The 20,461-nt window shown below is 42.3% G+C and overlaps 1 protein-coding gene across 1 annotated transcript in view; it reads left to right on the plus strand.

Annotated features, from left to right (window-relative positions):
• Positions 1-20,344: 20,344 nt before the first annotated feature.
• ANKRD28 (ankyrin repeat domain 28) overlaps positions 20,345-20,461 on the plus strand; it is a 128,629-nt gene continuing 128,512 nt past the window's right edge. Inside the window, exon 1 of the mRNA XM_069772337.1 lies at positions 20,345-20,442. Coding sequence (XP_069628438.1) covers positions 20,416-20,442 — 27 coding nt within the window. The 5' untranslated portion in view covers positions 20,345-20,415. The remainder of the gene's footprint in view (positions 20,443-20,461) is intronic.

Consider the following 20,461-nt stretch of genomic DNA (forward strand, 5'->3'; position numbering starts at 1 on the left):
CTCATCCTCTCCACATGGGATATTCCAGTAAATAGTAGTTCATTCCACTTCTCTAACCACTTACATATTTCAAGAGGTATCACATCTGCCCTCTAGTTCTTCTCCTTGCTTGACAAGATAACTCCAATTCTTTTAACCTGTGCTTATAAAACACAGTGTCTGATAATAGCATTATTTGTTGTTCTCACCCTGGCTTTCTCCACCAGATCCATACTCTTCTTGGCCTGTGCTCAGTGCACTCAAGAGCAATGTTTGACTTTTCACAGCTTTATGACATTGTGGATTTCTATTCAATTTGTGAGATATTTTAATTGGAAATGGTGCATGTTAATTAGTTTGATTGCAATTATTAGAATGAAATTGGCATAGGTAAACAATGGAATAGAAGTGATTATACTCAGCAGACTTCTATTTTTGGTTGACTTTCTAGTAGGACCTACAACTTTCTGTTTAGTTTTTACTGTTTACACAGAAAGAACTTGGTGTTACTTCAATACTTGTATTCCTGGAACTTCTAATGCCTGCAAATTTTTGTTTTCTGTCCTCTTTTATCAGGGTAGATAGTGCCATCATCTTCTGAGTGCAATATCCCAGTGACGGTCTGCTGTAATAGATCTGAAGATTCAAAACCTATTCAAATTTATAATTCTTAAAATGTCAAGATATATTCTCTCTCATTTATAAAAACTGAGATGAGAAAAAAGATACTCAAGGCAAACTAGCCTGTGATATACTTGCTCAAAAGAGGTTCCCCATGTGTATTTTGTTGTACTGCATCCCACTGCAATAAGAAAAGGGGCCAATTTTTTTCAGTAGATGTCTAAAAATAAAATGTGTTTGGGTTCTTATGTTAAAACAATCTGAATCTTTGTACAACTGCTTAAATATCTCAAAGAATCTGGACCCTAGTGGGATTTTCCAAGTGCTGAGCTGCCTAATTTCATGAGAATCAAGAGGAGTTTGGTAGCTAAATACTTAGGCATTTTGGAAAGCCTTTTTAGCACCTGTCAGTAGTCAGGGCAGATGTCCAATGCTATTCTTTGAGAAGTTAGACTGTTTTGGTTCTGCGCAGTGAGATGAAGGGGCAAAGCACCGAAAGACTTTTCTTATTCATTTCTTAGGCCTTGAAGGAGCATTTGGCCCAGTGCTGCCTTTTTTTCCAGGACTCAGCAATACACTGTACCTTACTTGGCAGATTCCAGAGAATTACTAAAAAATTCATAACCCAGAAACATAAAAATATAAACAGTAATGGTGGATCCTGCAGTATGTATGAAAATAATTGATGCCAGTTCTAAATGTATAATGCTAATTACCATAACTAGATTCATAGACACTAAAATGACATTTGTGTCTTACTTTCAACACGGGAAAATGAAACAAGGAGATGCAAAAACATCTTGCTGCAGAAAACAAACTCAGTGTTGAAATCGGTCAGTAGTGCTTTCAACAGTCACTTGCTTAATTATTTCTTGCTTTCCTTGTGCTGCTGCCAAGAACAAAGGTCATATTTAATGACTGCCTAAAACATTTGCAGTATTTTTTAGAGTTGCCCTAGAGGTAGCTGATGTAGATGCTTTTGTACTCGGTAGGAAAGTCTCATCTGGATTACCCTGTTAAAGAAACATTGCCTTTATTTATCCTTCTAAACTGATTTGAATCCCTTCACATCCTCCAAAATACACACTTTGGTTTTTTCTTTTCTGTTTTCCATCAAATGCTGTAGTGACAGCTCCAACAAGGCAACACTGGTTGTTTCAAGATTGCAGAGCACTTAGGACACCCACATCAGCTTTGAAGTAAATCAGTGGAGGCGCAAGCATTTTCCTCTGCCAAACACAAAAGAATATATGTCATCGTGCCATCATTGTAATGACATACAATTTTAACCAAGAGTCAGAGACAATAACACAACACTGAGGACATAAGTCTCCTCCGTCTTGTCCCTCAAGTAGAAAATGTCATGTCTCCATCAGTTGGAAGTAGTGGTTTACCATCACTGTTCTAGAAAGTGAAATCAAATACAATCTCATTTTTTTAAGGACAGGACACTCCTGGTGTTTGCATTCACTTCCCTTCTTGTTTCACTAAGGGCCAGTAGTTGAGCAATAAGCATTAGGAAAGTATGTTATAACGAAGCACTTCATGACAAGGTGGAAATAGAAGAAAGAAGAAAATGGAATATTAATTACCTAACTTTGGGGACAGCCTGAGAGAGACTGCTAGGTGTCTGCCATCAGGCCCAAAACTGGGGCATGTATGAAGAGTATGCCATGTCAAGGAGGATTGGCAGTGGAAAGAGTTAAGGTCCACCATAATGAACTTCATTCCACCTGAGGGACCTAGGTCCTATTACAGAAGTGACATTGTACTTTCTGCATTTTTGAAAACATCTCAGTAGGACACAGGGTGATCACAGAGGTGATGCCTACACTAGCATTACACTGACACCAAATCAAGTCAGAGTTTCCTTCCATTCTCTCCGCACATCGATAAAGGTGTTCCTGCCCCACAGAATAAAATGAGAGTCCCAGATTTTTTAATGTTTCCTTGAAATCTGATGCTTGAAAACGTAGACTAACTACTTCAATCTGTCCTCTTTATTAAAGTATAGGCTTTAATGTTAGTGCATGATGGTTACTTTTCAACACTGCTGGAGTCTGCTCTTGCTGTCATTTAAACCCAGAGCATCAAAGCATCATGAGGCAACCCCAGTAGAAAGGGACCTCTGGAGGACCCCTGTCCAACCTCCACACAAAGCAGGGTCAGCTATGAGCATAGAGCAAGCTGCTCAGGGCTTTATCCAGTCAGGTCTTGAAAAACTCCAAGGACAGGGACTGCACAACCTCTCTGGGCAGAATCTTCCTATGCTCAGTTGCCTTAATGTTTCCTTAATATCCAGTCAGAGCACCTCTTCTTTCAAGCTACATCTGTTTTCTCATGTGCCCTTGCCATGTAGCATCGTGAAAACCCTGGTTCTGTTTTCCCAAAAACCTCCTTATAGGCACTGGAGTTGTGCAAAAGCAGGAGTAATTCCTAAATAGGCTACGTCTTATCCAAAGAAAATCAGACCTTCCTATCTGTATCTTTCCCATTTCCTCTCCTCTTCATCAAGTTCTGACCGAGCATTATCTCCCTATCGTTTCCCAGCATGCTGATCCAGCAAGGTATATAAACACAGGTTCGGCTGCAAGGACACATGTGTAGAGGACCACTGACTTCAGGCAATCTTTCAGCAGTGTCATATGCATAAACAGTCTCTCAGAAACATGAGTGGGTAAAATGTCACATGATTTAATACACTTCTTCAGCGTCATTCTTGGTTTGGAGTCAGAATTATCCATCCATTATCTCTCAGTCACGAAAGCTGGAAACTAAACTTGCTTTTGTGTTTTAAACGCAAGCTGATATTCTGAAATCATTCCTTGGCCCAGGAGTATGTGCTGGTAACACATTAACCAACGTGAGAACTGGTAACACTGCATCTATACCTAGGCGTGTGCTTTCAGACCTTGCAAGACAGAGGGAAGAGAGAACAGTGAAGCCGTGCATATGCTCCCTGTTTCCCTCAACAGAACCATAAACCAGCGAATTGTTACACAAACCTTAACTCACATATCAAGATATTACATTGAAATAATATGCTGTAAGCTTGTGATTAGCTATCAACAGATTGTCACTTAAATGTCATCCTTAAAGAGTTATTTAAAATTAAATAAATTTAGCAGAGAATCAAGCCACACTGGGGGAAGTTTAGCTTGCGGGAATTTGCTGCCCTACTAGGTCTGAGCCTCATTTGTTTTTAATACAGTGTGTAAAGACATGAGTAAAATTTACCCACATTTTGTATCATGGAGACACAGCAAATGTTAAAAACCCTTTTAATTAGTCATTTGTACTGACAGAAAAAAAAAAAAAAATGACAATTACTCTTAATAAGCCCAAACAGGAAGACTGGCTTTCATTCCTTAGGGAACAGGCACACTACCAGATCATGGGAATTAGGAAGAAACTGCTTTCCTGAGTGCAGTGCACATTTGTTCATTATTAATGTGTTTGTCATTCCAGAAAAGCATGACAAAAGATCCAAGTGCAAGAGGAAGGCATGGGAGAGAGAGAGACTGTCAGTGTATGTACTTGCGCTAGCCCGGCACTTCCTAACACACATCCATAAACTCTACTGGTATTAAGTGGCATGAATCCTCAATTCAGAATTCTATGCTTTTATCATAGAATAATAGAATGGTGTGGGTTGGAAGGGACATTAAAGATCATCTAGTTCCAACCCCCCTGCCATGGGCAGGGACACCTTCCACTAGCCCAGGTTGCTCAAAGCCCCATCCAACCTGGCCTTGAACACTTCCAGGGAGGGGGCAGCCACAACCTCTCTGGGCAACCTGTTCCAGTGCCTCACCACCCTCACGGTGAAGAACTTCTTCCTTACATCTAATCTAAATCTACCCTCTTTCAGTTTAAAACCGTTACGCCTCCTCCTACCACTACACTCCCTGTCGAAGAGTCGCTCCCCATCTTTCCTGCAGGCCCTTTTAAGTACTGAGGCTCTACTGAAGTGTGTTATGCTGTTTCCAGCAGTGCCCAGTCTTCCAAGGAATGGCTTGCTCGTTTCGCATCTTTTCTCTTGGGTCCTGTTTTTCCATTTTTGAGGTCCTTCTCACCCATAGCAGTAGACACGTTTCTATTTCAAGGGGCATTATTATTTCAGGAAAAAAAATGTGGTAACACATGGTGGCAGCAGTGAGTAGCAAGCAATGAAATCTATACTGGACCTTCAAATAGCATAAGGTATGGGCAAATTCCATACAATTGTTGACTTTTCCACATACCTTTATTTCCTCCTCCCATCTGTATATTTCTGTATTCTATGTACATACCTTTGCAGCTCCAGGTGTGACATATGAGGGTTTTCTGAGGGCATTTTATCCAGTGTGTGTATCTCAACATTTCTAATGAGCAGTTCAGATGATACATAGAAACAGTAAGGTCCCCAGAAACACATGAGCAATGTAACACTTCTTAGCTGTTTGCTGTTCAGCGTACTCCTGAAGCCTAGGTTGCACAAGCAACTTCTCATACAGTATCTAGTGCCAGTTCATGGCTGAGGCTGGGAAGCTGAAGCCTACAGTGAAATGCAGAAGGAAGGGTCTACCTTGCTATGGTGGGATGTCATGTCCATGCTCCTTGCAAATGGAGACATTTCCTTCTGAGCACTCCCTCAGGTACTGACAGCTGTTTCCCCCTTTGCTCTGGAGTCAAAGGCAATGCTACTTGTGGTAGAGAAGGCAGCTCTTTTTTCTAAGCAAATCCTTTTTTAGAGTATTGAACAGATGGCATATATAATTAAGTTAAAATAGACCTGTATGTAAGAGAGAAATAATGATATAGAACCAGTTAAGCAAATAATAAGTATGTTTAATTTTTTTTTTTTGAGAAAAATAAATATTAGTTTTCTGAACATTGTGAGCACTATGTGGTAATGTCAGTGCCTGGAAACTAAATTTTGGAAATTACTTTGTGTTTGGGGCATCTGAGCAGCCTAATGATCAAATATCATAGCACATCTTTGGGCTCTGACTCAAGAAAGGGCATAGTAAATGTCAGGACACCTGACAAGATTAGTATTTCTACCTCATTTTGAAACTTGTGAAAATACATTTTCAGATGACAGGCTGTAAATTGCAAAGGTTTAGGAACTGCTTCATGAACAGCTCTGCAGTCTGTAGAGTGGGGGGCAGAGCAGGTGGCTCGGGGACCCCCTCACTGAAGGCTGCCTTTGCTCTTCAACCAATGCCCTGTGAAGTAAGGGAGGAACATTAGCATGGATTTGCAGGCATGACAGAGAATGAAGTCTATCCCCAGAAAAGCTGCCAGCCATCCGTTGCCCATCAATGGAATTAGTGTCATTAGTGAGACCTCCCTTCAAAGGCAGCTGAAAGGATGGGAAAACATGACAGCACATTATTGTTTTATAAACTAAACAAAAGGTTAACATTTGTAGGTTTTCCCTGATTTTACAAAAAGATTGTGGACTGCAGTTGTCATGGTCTACAAAGTGATGACAGAGTTGAAGGCTGAAGGTGCGAGGACTGCAGTGTTTCAGCAACAGTGATTTCAAAGCTGTTTCCGTGAGGCTGTAGTATTTGTACTAAGTATGCACGAAGAAGGGATGAAGGGCTGCTGAAACACTGCAGTCCTGGAACCATCGTGATACTGATAGGATTTAATGTGGAAAAAAACTAGTAAGGAAGACTTTCCACTGATGCAAGAAGTAATAGCCCAATAATGTAACGACTGGTCAATCTTGCATTGCCAATTTCTTTGTTTCCTGACTAATCATGCGTGAAAGCTTTTATTACTGATGAATCCATATTCCTGTCTGTGTCTTCTCATGATCTATATTAATCACTCCCACCACTCCCTAAAAGCGCCCTCAGCAGGATTTTCTAGTAGCCTTAATAGTGTTGTTCACATAAGCTGATTTGTACCTTGGCCCGTGATGTATTGCAGAGATGATCATAACATTGCCAGGCTGTAATGACATTTCTAGAGGGTTGATGGAGAAACTCTAAACTCTAAGCATGCACAGGTGTGCACGTCTTTCATGCAAAAATATATGCTGTCCATCTAATATGCAAATCTGAATTGAAATTACAGCCTGACGTGATGCACTGAGGCCATATGCTACTACCCGCTGTTGAAATTACAGTCTTTAAATTAAGTCCCTTGGCCTCCTGACTGAGGCATTTATTTTGGAGCTATGCCTACAGAAAGTACATGCAGCTTCTAGTCAAAGGGCATTTTAAGGGCATGGGGGGAATATACGTATTTTAACATGTAGCCTTTGAAACCTCCACTTTTTGCCTGGGAAGAAGAGTTATCCTTGCCACAGGAGCCACTGTGTGAGAGGACGCAAGAGAGGAAAAAAGAAACCACATGTGACTGGTCCTGCCTGAGCCTAAAGCAATGCCTGGCCAAGGCATGAATTCCATATTTCTGAAAGAGATCTTATCAACCCAAAAGAGGAAATGGAGACAAGATATTAAAGTTGTGCCTTTGTTTTTCTCAGGGGCATCTTGAACTTCTGCTAGCCCTCCATGGTTTCCCAGTGCCTTCTCCTCAGGATGGAGTGTTGCCTTGGAGGGAAACAAGGAGCAAGAAAGGAGGATGGTATAGACATTGTTTGCATTAGACTTGTAACTTCTGGAGGTGTGAATATAGGAAAAGTAGAAAAGTGAACACAGGAAAAAAAATCCCAGATTTTCTACAGCTACCTGTTGCTTGCTTTGTCTTTTTAGCAAGCTTAGGTTTTGGGAACATTTGGCATCACCTCCACCATGCAGTAAGTTTCAGTACTCTACGTGGTCGTATGCTACACAGATTTAGTTGCTGAGTGTGACAATAGTTTTACAGCACTGTTAGAAGATGGCAAGAAGCATGGTCCCATTGCAGTTTCATTAGCATAATTGGCATCCGCACTTATATGGATTCAGCATTACTGAAGCTGTTTCAAAGGGACTGATTATGTGCTGTATCCCTTGGAGCAGTATTTCAGGCAGAGATCCCACTGGGATGGAGCAGACATGAAAAGAAGCCCTAAATTTTATAGTGCTGTGTCAGTATTACTACAAGAAAAGTGTAGTATCTAAAATAAGGTTATCATGCATAGACAATTACCAACTTAATGGATTTACACTGTTCTTTTAGATTTATCTTGATCAGTTCTCTGTTATAGCTTCCCTTGATCATCTGATAGGTTTGTTCTTTCCCTAGAAACCAAACTTCAGTGTTTTCTGTTACTTGCATGCAAAGCGTAGTCACTTATTATGTGATCTTGGAAATAAGGCATAGCAGCACTCTAACCACATGAACTACATGGTTCTGTTAGCAGCATCTTGCTTAGTTTTTTGTTTTCCTTTCTGAAGTAAATGCCCAACTGCAGCTGAGCAGCCAGCAGGGCAAAACCAGCACGCAGGGTACAAAGTCATGCACTCGCTTGTCCCCAGGTCTGGGGAGATAGATAGACTAGAATAGCCAAAGAGTTTCTGACAATGGCAACAGGTTCTGAGAGCCCCAACCTGTACCTGGAGACTGCTGGAGTTTCAAGGATGTCCCAACTACCCCCTCTTACTCCAGCCAGCCTTGCACTGCAACATCAACCCCTCAGGACTCCACACTTCTTTCTTTTTCTTTTTTTTTTCCCTGGATGCACCAAGAAGCGGGTATACTGCTTTGGGATAATTTTGCACTGGAAGGCTAGTGCAAGGATGCTGAAGAGGGTTGCAGAACCTAACTTGTACTCTTTTTTTCTTTTCAGAAGCCATTTCAGTTGGTAGATAAATATAAAAAAAATTCTTTTTTATATATATATACACACATTATATATATTTATATATGTGCTATGCAGTTTTAACATCATATAAATGTTTGTGTATTACGCAATAAGGAATAGTCAAATTATGAAAAATGCCTTTTTTGCTAGTGTTACAGTAAGTGTACATGCAGCTGTGTACAACCTGTGAGACCTGACGGCTGCCAAGTTCCCTGGTCCAGGTGGGGACACTGATTACCTACTGAAAATTTACAAGGACAAAAGCTAATCCAGCACTGGCTTTTGCTTCCACAGGTAGAAACCCAGGTGCATGTTCTGGAGGGCAACAATGACTTTTCTCTGAAGAAAGGTCTCCAACACTAAATCCCTGCCATTCAGTCACCCAAGAATTGTAGGGATCTGTCCTCAAGTCATGATGCTTAGCACCGACAGTATTATACCCAGATTTGTCACGTACTACAAATTAAGAGAGACATGATAGTAATGGAGAGCTAGCAGTTTTTCAGCTAGTCCTTTGTCCCTCACCATCCCCCAGTTAATACCTTGACCATGCAATTAAATGATTTTAATATATTCCACGTTTTCACATTAAGGGTTTTTTTATTTTTCTTAATCCAAAGGGGACTAGAACACTGAGTGTAAATATAAAATATAATCTCAGAAAAGACCACAGGCTCCCTTAAATTGTCTTTGGGACACATTTCAGAGGAGAAAATTGGTTTCTCCATTTTCTTTATTAGGCTGCTGTGGGAGACAGCAAAGAAAGCATCCTATATTTCTTTTGATATATCACAAAGAATAAGGTATGGGGTACTGTAAAACTCTGTTAAATGCAAATATATTTGGGGGAAGATGATTAGACTTAATAAGGGTATTTAAAAACAGCACTAAATATGTCAGTGTGAATGCAAATAGCATACTTCTATTATTTCTAAATTAAACTGATATAAGAAAAGGGATTTACTTTTTTTCTTCTTTATTTTTGGAAGAAAGAAAAGAAAATCTAAGTTTATGTTACAAAAGGGATAGTGAGGATTTCCTTGTTTGCTCTCCAGCGTTTTCTTAAGCCTGATGTTTTGAATCGAGTCGAACAGAAGCAGGATAGCTCCAGATCAAAAATGAGGAACCAGATACATACGGAATTGGTGAGATAATTAATATCACTTTCCTGTATGTTTCAAAGGAAATGTGTTGTGTCCTGCACAAAAGTGTTTGTTTTGACATGAACAATCGCCAGCTATCTCACAGCTTCTTTACATTGTTTCAGTAGGAAGAAAAATCACAAAGTTTCTGTCTACCATACTCATTAAAAAGCACATTTAACAAGGACCGAAGGGCTCTAGTTCAAGCAGCGAGCGCCCCAAGACATCCCAGCGCTGCTAACGGGATGTGCTGTCATGCACGTGCATTTTGGCAGCAGCCAGCGGAAGCAGTCCCATGGCTCCCACCCCTCTCTCCCTGCCCCGTGCTGTCCTTGACCCTTGCTGGTAGGATTATTTCTGTGGCTGTGCAATGAGTTGGCGCAGCGGACAGACCTGAGTTAAAGATCACTCAGGGAAAAAAAAAAAAAAAGAGAATTAAAAAAAAACCAAGCAGAAAGAAAAAAGGTATTTTTCAGCCTGGCTGACCAGGTAGCAGAAGCGGGTGCTCAGCGGTGTATCTGGGGATGCTCACATCCCCAGCAGTGCAGGGTGGCAGCCCTGGGGGGCTGCTTACACCAGGTCAAGTGAAACCACAGCCTCACTGCAAGACTTCTCTGGCAAGGAATGGGAAAGAGTGAGGGGAGAGCTGGTAGCTTACTTTCACGCACGCTGGCATTTCTTGACATGGAAGACCACTGTGCTGCCTCAGAGGAGCTGGAAAAAGGGGCTGTGTGATAAGGGAAATGAGGGTAGTGCCAATCCCAAGCATTCAGAAATCCTGAGTCAGGCCTGAGGAAGTCATGAGGTCTTTAAAAATAAGAAGGGTGGTATTCTTTTTATTTCCCTGCTGCAGTCTTAGACTTTAGGATACCAGAGATACTGAATGCACACATTCTGAGACTTTTCAAACACAAGGACCAGGTTCTTTCTTTGATACAACCATAAACTGAGATTTTCATGCTGTTCAGAAAATATACCTGGTCTTATCTTGGAGACTGTTCATCTACCTAGTACATCTACCTAGCATATCTGACCCTTCTGTATCAGAAAATTGAAGCTGGAAGATAACCCAATCAACACCTTCCAGGCTGCTGTTGCGGGTGCCCGTTCCCTGGGGCTGGCCATGCCTCCTCACTGCCAGCCCCGGGCGAGCAGCGCAGTCCCTGAGCTGCAGGCATCTGCAGGCAGCCGGCACCGGCAGGTGAGCTCCCAGGCCACTGATCCGCTGGGGGCACACACACCAGTTTGGGTCATGTCCTGCTCTGGAGCCTGCCAAGTCGATCATCCTCGGGAAATACTGCTTCCCCCTACTCTGCTGATTTAATTTGGCAAACCCTCTGACAACCAAAACCTCCCGTGAACTAGTAAAAGTTTCAGATTATGGATAGCTCCTCTTGGCTTTATGGTTGATCAGAGAATGCCCATATTTATTATGCCATTGAAGCATTTTGATAGAGTTGGAAAATTGGCTATCAGGAGATGGTTCCAGCGCAGAATAGCTGATGGTCCAAGAGAAATCATAAGAATGATTGCATAGGGGAAAATCTGCAGCTCAGCACACACAGACCTGCCAATATATAAATGCAGATCTATATCCTGGACTGAGATATGCAGCTTTTTATTACCCTAACAGAAGTGCCAACTTTCTTCTTCCCTCCCTTACTCTCCCGTGCGTCCTCACACAGCTCAGTCTCATGCGAGCCTGTCCAAAAACCTACTAAAAGAAAATAAACACCGACTTCGGGTGGATGAATACTTGATTCCCAGCCAAAATCACTTTGCCTTGCACAGTACTTCTGCTTTGCATTGTGAGTAATTATATGTACCTATTAACAATGGGCTAAGCAGCCACAGCCCCTTTTACGCAGGATCTGGCCACGTCAGTGCAGACGGCATCGCTGGGTTTCCATGCTGAGAGGGTGGTGGTACGGTGTCCCCAGCCCTGAAGATGTAAATATCTGTACCAGATGTCAGGTGAAGGGGTTTGTGCTGGGTTTTTCCGTGGGGGAGAAGCAAAGGTATTAGCAAGTAAAAGGACTTTTGAGCTAGATTTTATTTGGATTTTTTCGGCACAAGGAGACACACAATTTTAGCTGGTCTCCGCAAGTGAATTTATTAATACTCTCTAACACCAGGCGCGATCACGCAGTAGAGCTGGTCCATTGCTCCGGCCAGCCGCAGTGCAAGGTTAGTGGCTGGCTGCTCTGGGCGGCTGGGCTGTGTGCACCACGGGCTGAGGCACCATGCAGCAAACCGGCTTGCTTTCCTCTGCCAAAAAGCTGCCAGGGAGCTGTGGATTCGGGGTTCTTTATGCCCTGTGATGCTCTGATGGACATATTTATTTTCTGGAAGTGTTAAAAGCATGGCCAGATTCATTCACCTCAATCTTACTGGTTTGTCCCCATCACAAACCTTTCAGACCTTTGAAATCACCCTGGGGTGGTTAGCAGCTCTGACCTTTGGCTGGGCAGTGCCGTAGCCGTAACCTCCTCCATACAAACCCCCAGCAGGAGGGACCCCCACAAGCCTCGTCTGCCACCGTTCAGGCACTCCTGCCCCTTTGCCGCAGGTGTCGGCAGTCGTGCAGCCCTGCCTGTGGCGGGGAGCCCACCGAAAGCTAGTCCCACCACAACCCTGACCCATCATCACGCCTGCGAGCACCCAACGCCGGTCAGGTCACCCATTAGCTGACACCAGCCACCACTGCTGCCTCGTCTCTGCATCCTGCACCGTCTCTGCATCCTGCACCGCTGCCGCTTGCCTTAGGCTTGCAGGGCGTGATCTCTGGGAGAGAAACTGCCTTTTTGTTCTGTGCTTGTACAGTGGCTACTACTGAAGAGGACTCTCTTCAGCTGGAAGTGTGTTGCTTTGATATTTATAGAAAGTTGCAAAAGAAACTAATGGCAGGAAATCTTAGCTATAATACTAATGCAAATAATAATAACAATAAAATGAAAACTTCCACATATAGCCAAATGCCTGCTCTAAATGACAGCAGTAAGGAAATATATATATTTATATGGGTATAACATATAGTTATGTGTGGGCGGGTGTGCCTGAGCCATATTTCAAATGCAAGGAAGATGCTACTTAGCATTGTATCAATGGCAGGTCTAATAGCGATTCTCTTCCAAGATTCGGATTTTGGAGGATGTTCAACTTAAAACCTACTGTGATAACACAAGGTGTTTTAAATTCCACAGTGTGATTTCACGACATAATTCTTGAAAACCTAATAAATTCATTTTAGAATATTTTATATAATTGGAAAACCTGCGGTTTAGAAACAAAAATCCACTGTGCGTGCAGCATTTTCAATACATGTTCACATTCTGCTTCACTTACTAATGGGCATATGTGCAAATGCAAAGTCTTTCCATAAATCAACACTATATTGCACAGACCAGTAGCCTGTAAAGGACCATTGCCAAATATGTTACATGGAACTTTTCCAGTATTTCAATTTAATTATGCTATATCTGCGTATGTACATTTAAATTTAGCAAATTCACCTCATGGCAATGTAGAACTCTACAGTCAGTACTTTAGGGAATATTTGGTGTTAATGTCTTCAGTAAAAGAGCTTTAATTACATTCATCCCAGTGCTGGCTGATCTGAAGCTTATTCTCTCCACTTTTCCAAGGAAAGAATAATACTTTGCTATTTAAAAAATGAAAATACAGGTTATGCAGCATGCCCTACGAGTTAAGAAACTCAGGCTGTGGCAGGTGAGGAGGGAGAGCATGTTCACTGGTATGGATCCTGAACTGAAAACACACTGCCTGTACCTTGCTCATGTTCAGAAACAAAAGAAAACAAGCACTGATTTCAGCGCTGTAGTGGCAGACCCAGCTATCAAAGAGCTGAAATGCCTTTCTGATTTCATTTGTCATGGCATATGTTCTAGGGGAGGGTGGGGAAAGCAAGTTATCAAATTGTAATTAATAATAAAGTTGTAGGTGTTTTAATGCATTCTCTCTGTGCATGTCAACTGTCAGGTCTAAAGCAGCTCTAGAATCAGTACTAATGAAAAACCTCAGACTAAAATAACCATATATTAGGTTCTCTAACTGCTGCAACTGACAAGAGTACTAACCCTTACCTGTATGACTCTATTTCTTTTTAATATTTTATAAAAATGGAAATCCTTTAGCATGAGAATGAAGACAACATCATGAAAACAGGAATACGGTTGTCTATTAAGATGCAAAGATAAATGCAAACTATTTGCTTCATTTTCTCTTCTTTGAGTTACAAATTTCTTGCTGTCATGAAAAACCTTTTCATCTTTCCTGAAATTCATCACTGTGGCACTCAGTTGACAAATATATTCATCACAGTAGTGTATTTCCCAGAGATTCCTGTCTTCTGCCTCAAGCACTTTATTCCTTTAGATGATGAAAGTATTTATCTGAGAAGAGTTTACATACACATCTGTGGGGCTGTAGGCTCACGTACACCATCAAAGTATTCAAAAAAATCATACTTCAAGAAAAAAACAGCTTTAAAGATGGATATTCTTTATGACAGAATCTTTATTCCACAATGGATGTACAGCGATCATCCTTCCACTGTGTTTGGACAATGAAATGCTCTCTGCTGTAGCAATTAAGAAGCCCATAAATGTACTTTATGAACTTAAAAGTTTTATCTAAGGTTCTCACTGCGTGGCAATGCAGCTGCATTACTTCATTCGTATGTGTAATAGCCATTTACATAAAATGGGAGCAGGAAATAAATTATTACTAGGTGCGAATACACGTGTCTAATTGCTGCGTTTCGGTTTACATTGCAGTCTCGTGGGGAACGAGAGCTGAGAAAGTTGACCATTACTGCAGCAACTGTTGTATTAGCAAAACAACCTTTTCTTCATCTTCACCCTTCTTTGCAGGACACACTGTCCCCATTTTCATGGCACCTACTCTTGCAGTGTTAGGTGTGAAAGGGGAACTTGTGAAAGCAGAATCCCAAATCATCCTCCTTTCTGAGCTCACGCTGTTACATGTAGCTAATTTTCAGAGGTCTCATTTCAGCTGGAATCTGGCTATTTGAAAAAATGTCTTTTCCTTCACTCCCCCAACTCCCACCCTGGTGACCACTTAAGTGCTTTATATAAATAAATAAATAAATAAATAAATAAATAAATAAATAAATAAATAAAACCAAATATGTAAACTATACACTGCAATCACTTTCCCAAAACTGAAACCAAACCACTCTGAAAGCAAAAACCAGAGGATGTAGTCAATAAGGCATCTCTAGCTCATCAGGAGAGGAAATTTAGGTATGCAGAAATGCTCTTCTCTAAACAAGCAGCTGGCTGGGATATTAGAATTACATCATCCATCATCAGAAAGTAAGGGGTTCGGATGCTCTGAAACTTCTTGTTCAGAAGTCAGAACCCTTTTTTTGCTTCTCACATGAAAATCAGCATTTCGACTTTAATACTTCCACTTATTATTCTACTTGATACTTTGCTAGACAGCTGGTGAAATGCATCTTTAACAAAATATCCCTGTGTAGCAGGTCACGTAAAATCTCCCAACAAGACTTTTACAGTGCATTAAGCTTTCGGCTAGCCAAGATGACTGACCAAAACTCATTCCCTTTTGCGCTTCACATTGGATGTTACTCTTTGAAGAACTGGCCAAGCCTGAAAAAATAATTTGCAAGATCACATCCCACTGGAGTTTCCAGTTAGTCAATACTGTCCATTCTGAGGTACAACAAGCATGGCAAAAGGACATTTTGAGGCATTTGTTTATTTACATAAACAAACCAGAATATTTTGTTAAAGAAATAAAATATTAATCAAGTATTCTGTTTTGTTTATATAAAGAAAGATATAACAAAATATTCTAGTCTGTTGTATAAACACTAACTCAAGGTAAGTTGACATGACAATGTATAAGGGTGCTGATATTCACAGTGTTTTAAGTTTATTTTTTTAAGAAGGAGTCATCTTGGGATGTGCTAATACTAGAAGATGTTAATCATGTCTTTTCTTTCTCTTTCCTTGTCTCAGTTAAGTTTAAAGGTACAATTTATTTCTCTAATTTTTATTAGATTAATTTTGTCTTTACAGCTACTCAGAATTAATAGTCTTTTATGATCACATTCCTAAAAGTGTACAACTTCTTTTCACTAATGTTTGGATAATTTTGAGAATTATTAAAAAAAGAAATCATAAGAAAATTTGGGATAAAACTCTCTTCTGTGTAAAATGTCAGCCCAGACCCCACAGTCCTTTATACCTTTCTTACACCTCTTTTAGACTCTACTTTATCCTGCTGAAGAAGAGAAACTTAATTTTATGGGGAAAAAAGTTGCACATTATTTAAACTAGAGGAAATGTGAAGTGAACAAGATTTTTAATATGCAAGTTCAAGCCAAAATTGCTACCTTTGTCAAAGCCACCTTTGTATCTCCATGTTAAATATATTATTTACCAGTACTACTGGCAATTAAGCAGCATAAGGACACACCAAACACCTCGCAAACACCCCACAACATTTTTCCAATCAAAATGCAAGTGATATAATTTCTTACCATTGTTGCCTCATTCTATATATTCTTTTCTGTTTCTCTCACTTCTACTTGAATTTTCCTTAGAATACATGACTGATAGGAACTTACAGCCGTTTGGCAGGCCCCTGCTGCTTGCTGATTGTACAAAGGATGCTCATATTTCCCCTAACCTCCTCTGGATATTAAATTTGTTCTTTGAATAAGGAGGGCACATGAGTTCTCTCTCCTCCTGTCTGCACCAAACAGGGACAAAATTGGTCAAATGAGCATCCATAAGCATAATGGTGCTTTAGAAATGCCAATCGATGATATGTGATTGATGATGCCATTATGATATTCAATATGTTTCCATTACAGTCAGTAACTATGAACAGCTTATGATTCAAAATGCAATCTCTGGGACAGAATTAGAAAACCTTGACTGTTTTAAATTTTGATGGATAAAATGTGTCACAGCATGTGTAAAAACCTTTATGATGATGCTCCCAGCATACCATTATAAAATGAGTGTGGTTTCCATCAGAAGACTAGCTCCCAAGTAATGCTGATTCAGGGTCATAAAGATAAATGCATCCCTCTGTAGGAAATTATAACATTATATTGATTTCAGACACCTTGTATTCTGTGCAGAAATAAATTTAGCCCTGCTTTGATTTAGAAGTACGAGACAGTGTTTGGAGGAGGGCAGTGGCAATCAGGTCTCCTGGATTCTATTCCTAGCCATGGCAGTGACTCACACCATGACCTTGTGTAAGTCTGTCGACCTCTATGCCTGTTTACCCATGTAAGAAGAATGAAAAAAGAATAAATACCTACTTTGCTGGGGTTGAAACTCTTGGTCAGAAAGAGCTAAGTATACAGGCGTTCCTGGCAAACTAAATAAATCATGAGCATGTTTCATATGAGTTCACAAAACATCTCCAGTATGAGGTTTCTACGGTCTCTTCAATTCAATCCCATTATGTATTTCAGTGCAGCACATATGGTCCTATCTTTAAAACACTGGGTAGTGTTACACACTGTGGGATAAGTTACAGCATGAAGATTTAACACTAACATTAATGGGAGCCGTGCAGTTAAAGTCTATCGCGCTCTGCTGAAAGTGTGCCCTCAGGAGGGCTGTGTTGCTAATAATTTACAAACTGTCTGATTTAAAAAGTGTTGTGGGAATTTCTAACTTCTGTGGATGTATATTCTGAACGTTATCAGAAATGTCGTGGCTTTCAGTATGTTTGTATGTCAATATTCATAGACTTCTGTGAAGCATTCTGTTAATGTTCCTAAGGGATGCCTGGGCAGCTACCTACCTTGCAACACAGCATTTAAAAATAACATAGGTGAAGTTACCCTGAAATACATGGTAATCAATGAACAAGAAGCGCTCATTTCCTTACAGCACTGTTACATTTAACTTTTGAGGTTTCATTTCTATTATTTCTATTGTTCTGCAGTCAATTACTGTATTTTGTGGAACACTACTAGCAGATCAGATAATATTGTTGGTGATATCTTCATATTTTTGTTCCAGTTGTAATAACCATTTGGACTGTTTTATGCAGAGTAAGAACAGGACAATCATTTATATTGTGACTTGAGAAAAAGTATCCACATGCCACCAACTGGTACAGGGAAACCATGCTCAGAAAATTCCCCACACCTGTGTTATCCACCTTCATGTATGTAAGCCATCTCAACAACCACTCATGATAAAACTGAAACAGTCAGGTATCTCCAGGATCGGTATTGTAACTTTCATGTGTAAAACACTTAAACTTTTCCATACTGTATTACCTTATAACTCACAGAAAAAATCCCCAATGATCTTGGGTCAGAGTTCAGTTGGTTGATGACATAGTTAAGTACATACGGTAAAACCAACAGGCCTCATCCCTAGCCAGAGCCTGAGCATTGGAGTAAGGAGCCCGGGAACCAATAAAATAAAGATGCACTTTTGCCTACTGAAACGGTGCCTGGCTCCAAGCTGCAAGAGCTGCTAGTGATTCCAGGTGCAACATTTTTATGTATGATGACTTGTCTACATACAGAAATTACTCTAAATAGTGGGTGAACTGAAAGTAGATGTTTTTCTGAATAACTCCATAAAACTGATAAGCTTCACAGGAGGAAGTAGAACTTTATCAGCTCCCAGACATTCTTTTCACTTTGAAAAGGAGCAGTCTAATTTGAAGACAAACAAAGGCAACATTTCCTGATGTCATTTTCTCCTTCACTGACTGCATTGATAAAATTATCTCCAATTTCCACAACCATCAGTCTCTTTACCACGTTGTCATCACAGTCCTCAAGCATTTTGCAGAGTGTCAAAATCTACCTGTTTCGTATTTGCATACAATATGCTTCTAGTCACAAACAAACAAAAAACCCCGTAAGTACAATGCACAAGTACTAAAAGAGGGGGCTATTTGAAATTAACTAAAACATTTAATTACCATAATCAGCATTTCTGGACATATCTAGATGCCAGGAAAATTGACTCAGAAAGTGTGACAATGTTGAGTTTTGTTTCTTTGCCTGGTAGAATAGGATTGCAATCTTAACTGGTTAAAATAAAATAACATAAACAAGAACACCCCATCAGGCCACTAGTATTCAAAGATAACAGAAGATCTGCCTCAGCTAGCACCTATAGAAAACCCTTCAGTTCTCATGTTGCCAGTCGTCAAGAGAACATGTTCACGTGCCAGGCTCCTACTGGAATCAACAAGCGCATGAGTGGGGGCAAAAACACACAAATGAGTGTTCACACAGAATACACTTAGTTGCTTTATTAAACTTTCTTTCTTCTTAAGGTAATACTAAAGTCTAAGTAGATTTAACTTCATGTAGAGTGTTAAGGAGAAGTCAGAGTCTATTTTGAAGCTACAGGAAAGTCCAGAATGTTGAAACATTTGTATCAGCGTTGTCTGTAGCAGTATGCCATTCCAAAAAACCCAGTCTCTTCAGTCCGCTAATTTTTTTGGGGGGAAATAAAATTTCAGAAGAACCCCTTCCAAACCATGGTTACCATGCTGGACTGGCTGGCTGCAGTTTTGTTTTACAGAAGAGCAACACTTCATCTAATTTCTGTGTTCTGTATCCTGCTTTTTGTTCCTTTCACAAGACGTTTCTAAAGTCATATCTGTGAAGATGTTCTTTGTGTTTGGTGGACAGAGGCCTACCACCAAGCCTGTAAACTACTTCTCAAAATACAGTATGAGAATTACACAGGTGACATCTCTACCGATCCTCTGCCAAAAAAAGATGAACATTTAAAACACAGTGAAATAATCTCTTTTTAGAATTTATGATCTTCTGTATTCCATTTGTGTACGGCCACTCCATCTCACCGTTTGGTAACTCGTCAGTGTCTTTGAGCCTTTATTCGGCCTGCTCACGCTACCCAGCACTCGGCAGTTCTGCTGCTGCTCCTGCTTCCCCCCATGCCCGGGTCTGCGATGGGTACCTCTGCCAGGAGACACACGAGGGGAGTAAGATGCAACTCCACACCTACGCCAGCACCCGCGCTGGGCCTGGTCCGCTAGCAGAGCTGCAAGCAGATGAGACCATAATTCTGCAACGTGTGCCTGACATAAATAGGTGGGAGTGGGGTGACGCTTTCTCCCCTTCGCAGTGACGGGGCTCACACCGGCTCTGGGGTGGCGGGTGAGCTGCACCCCCGGAGGGCCGCGGGCAGGTGCCGGACCCTTCCCCCGGGGGGCCAGGGGCCGAGTGCTGCCTCTGGCCCGGGGGTGCCGGAGGACGCCCGCCTCGGGCCGAGCCCCGAGCCCGGCTGTGCCGCTAAGCCCCGTCCCGGAGCTTTTCTCGCCGAGAGCAGGCCTGGGGAAACCACGGCGGTTCCTGAGGGAAGCGCGGCCGCTCCGGCCCCGACCCTGGCCCGGCCGCCCCCCACGTGCCCACCTCACGTTATCTCCCCCTGCCAGCCCGCCTCGCCCGCCTCGCCCACCCCGCCAATCAGCGCCGCCCTGCCAATCAGCGCCGCCCTTACTCCGCCCCGCCTCTTGCGGACCAATCAGCACCGCCCTTGGTGGTGCGGGCCGGGGCCGCGGCCGGCGGCGCGGGCGGGCGCCTTTGATGCCGGCGGGCGGTTAATTCAGGAAGCTCCTCGGGAGCGCGAGGAGAGCGCCGGGGCGGGGCGCCGGGGCGGGGCGGGGCCGGTGGGGCGGGGTGGGAGGGGAGGAGGCCCCGCCCCTGGCGGGCCCGCCGCGCGCCACCGCCCCGCGAGTTCGGCGCGAGGCCCCGGCGCGGGGTGGCGCCGGCGGCCGCGGCGGCGGCGGGCGAGGAGGGGGGCGTGGCCGGCGGGGGGGCGGGGCGGCGAGCGGAGCCGAGTCGTTGGTGGCCGGAGGCGGCGGCCGGTCGGTCGGTGCGGCGGCCTCGCCATGGTGTTCCTCAAACTCCGCGAGCAGGTGGGTGCGCGGGGGCGGC

The sequence above is a fragment of the Haliaeetus albicilla genome, chromosome 2 (assembly GCF_947461875.1).
Source record: "Haliaeetus albicilla chromosome 2, bHalAlb1.1, whole genome shotgun sequence".
Classification (NCBI taxonomy): Eukaryota; Metazoa; Chordata; class Aves; order Accipitriformes; family Accipitridae; genus Haliaeetus; species Haliaeetus albicilla.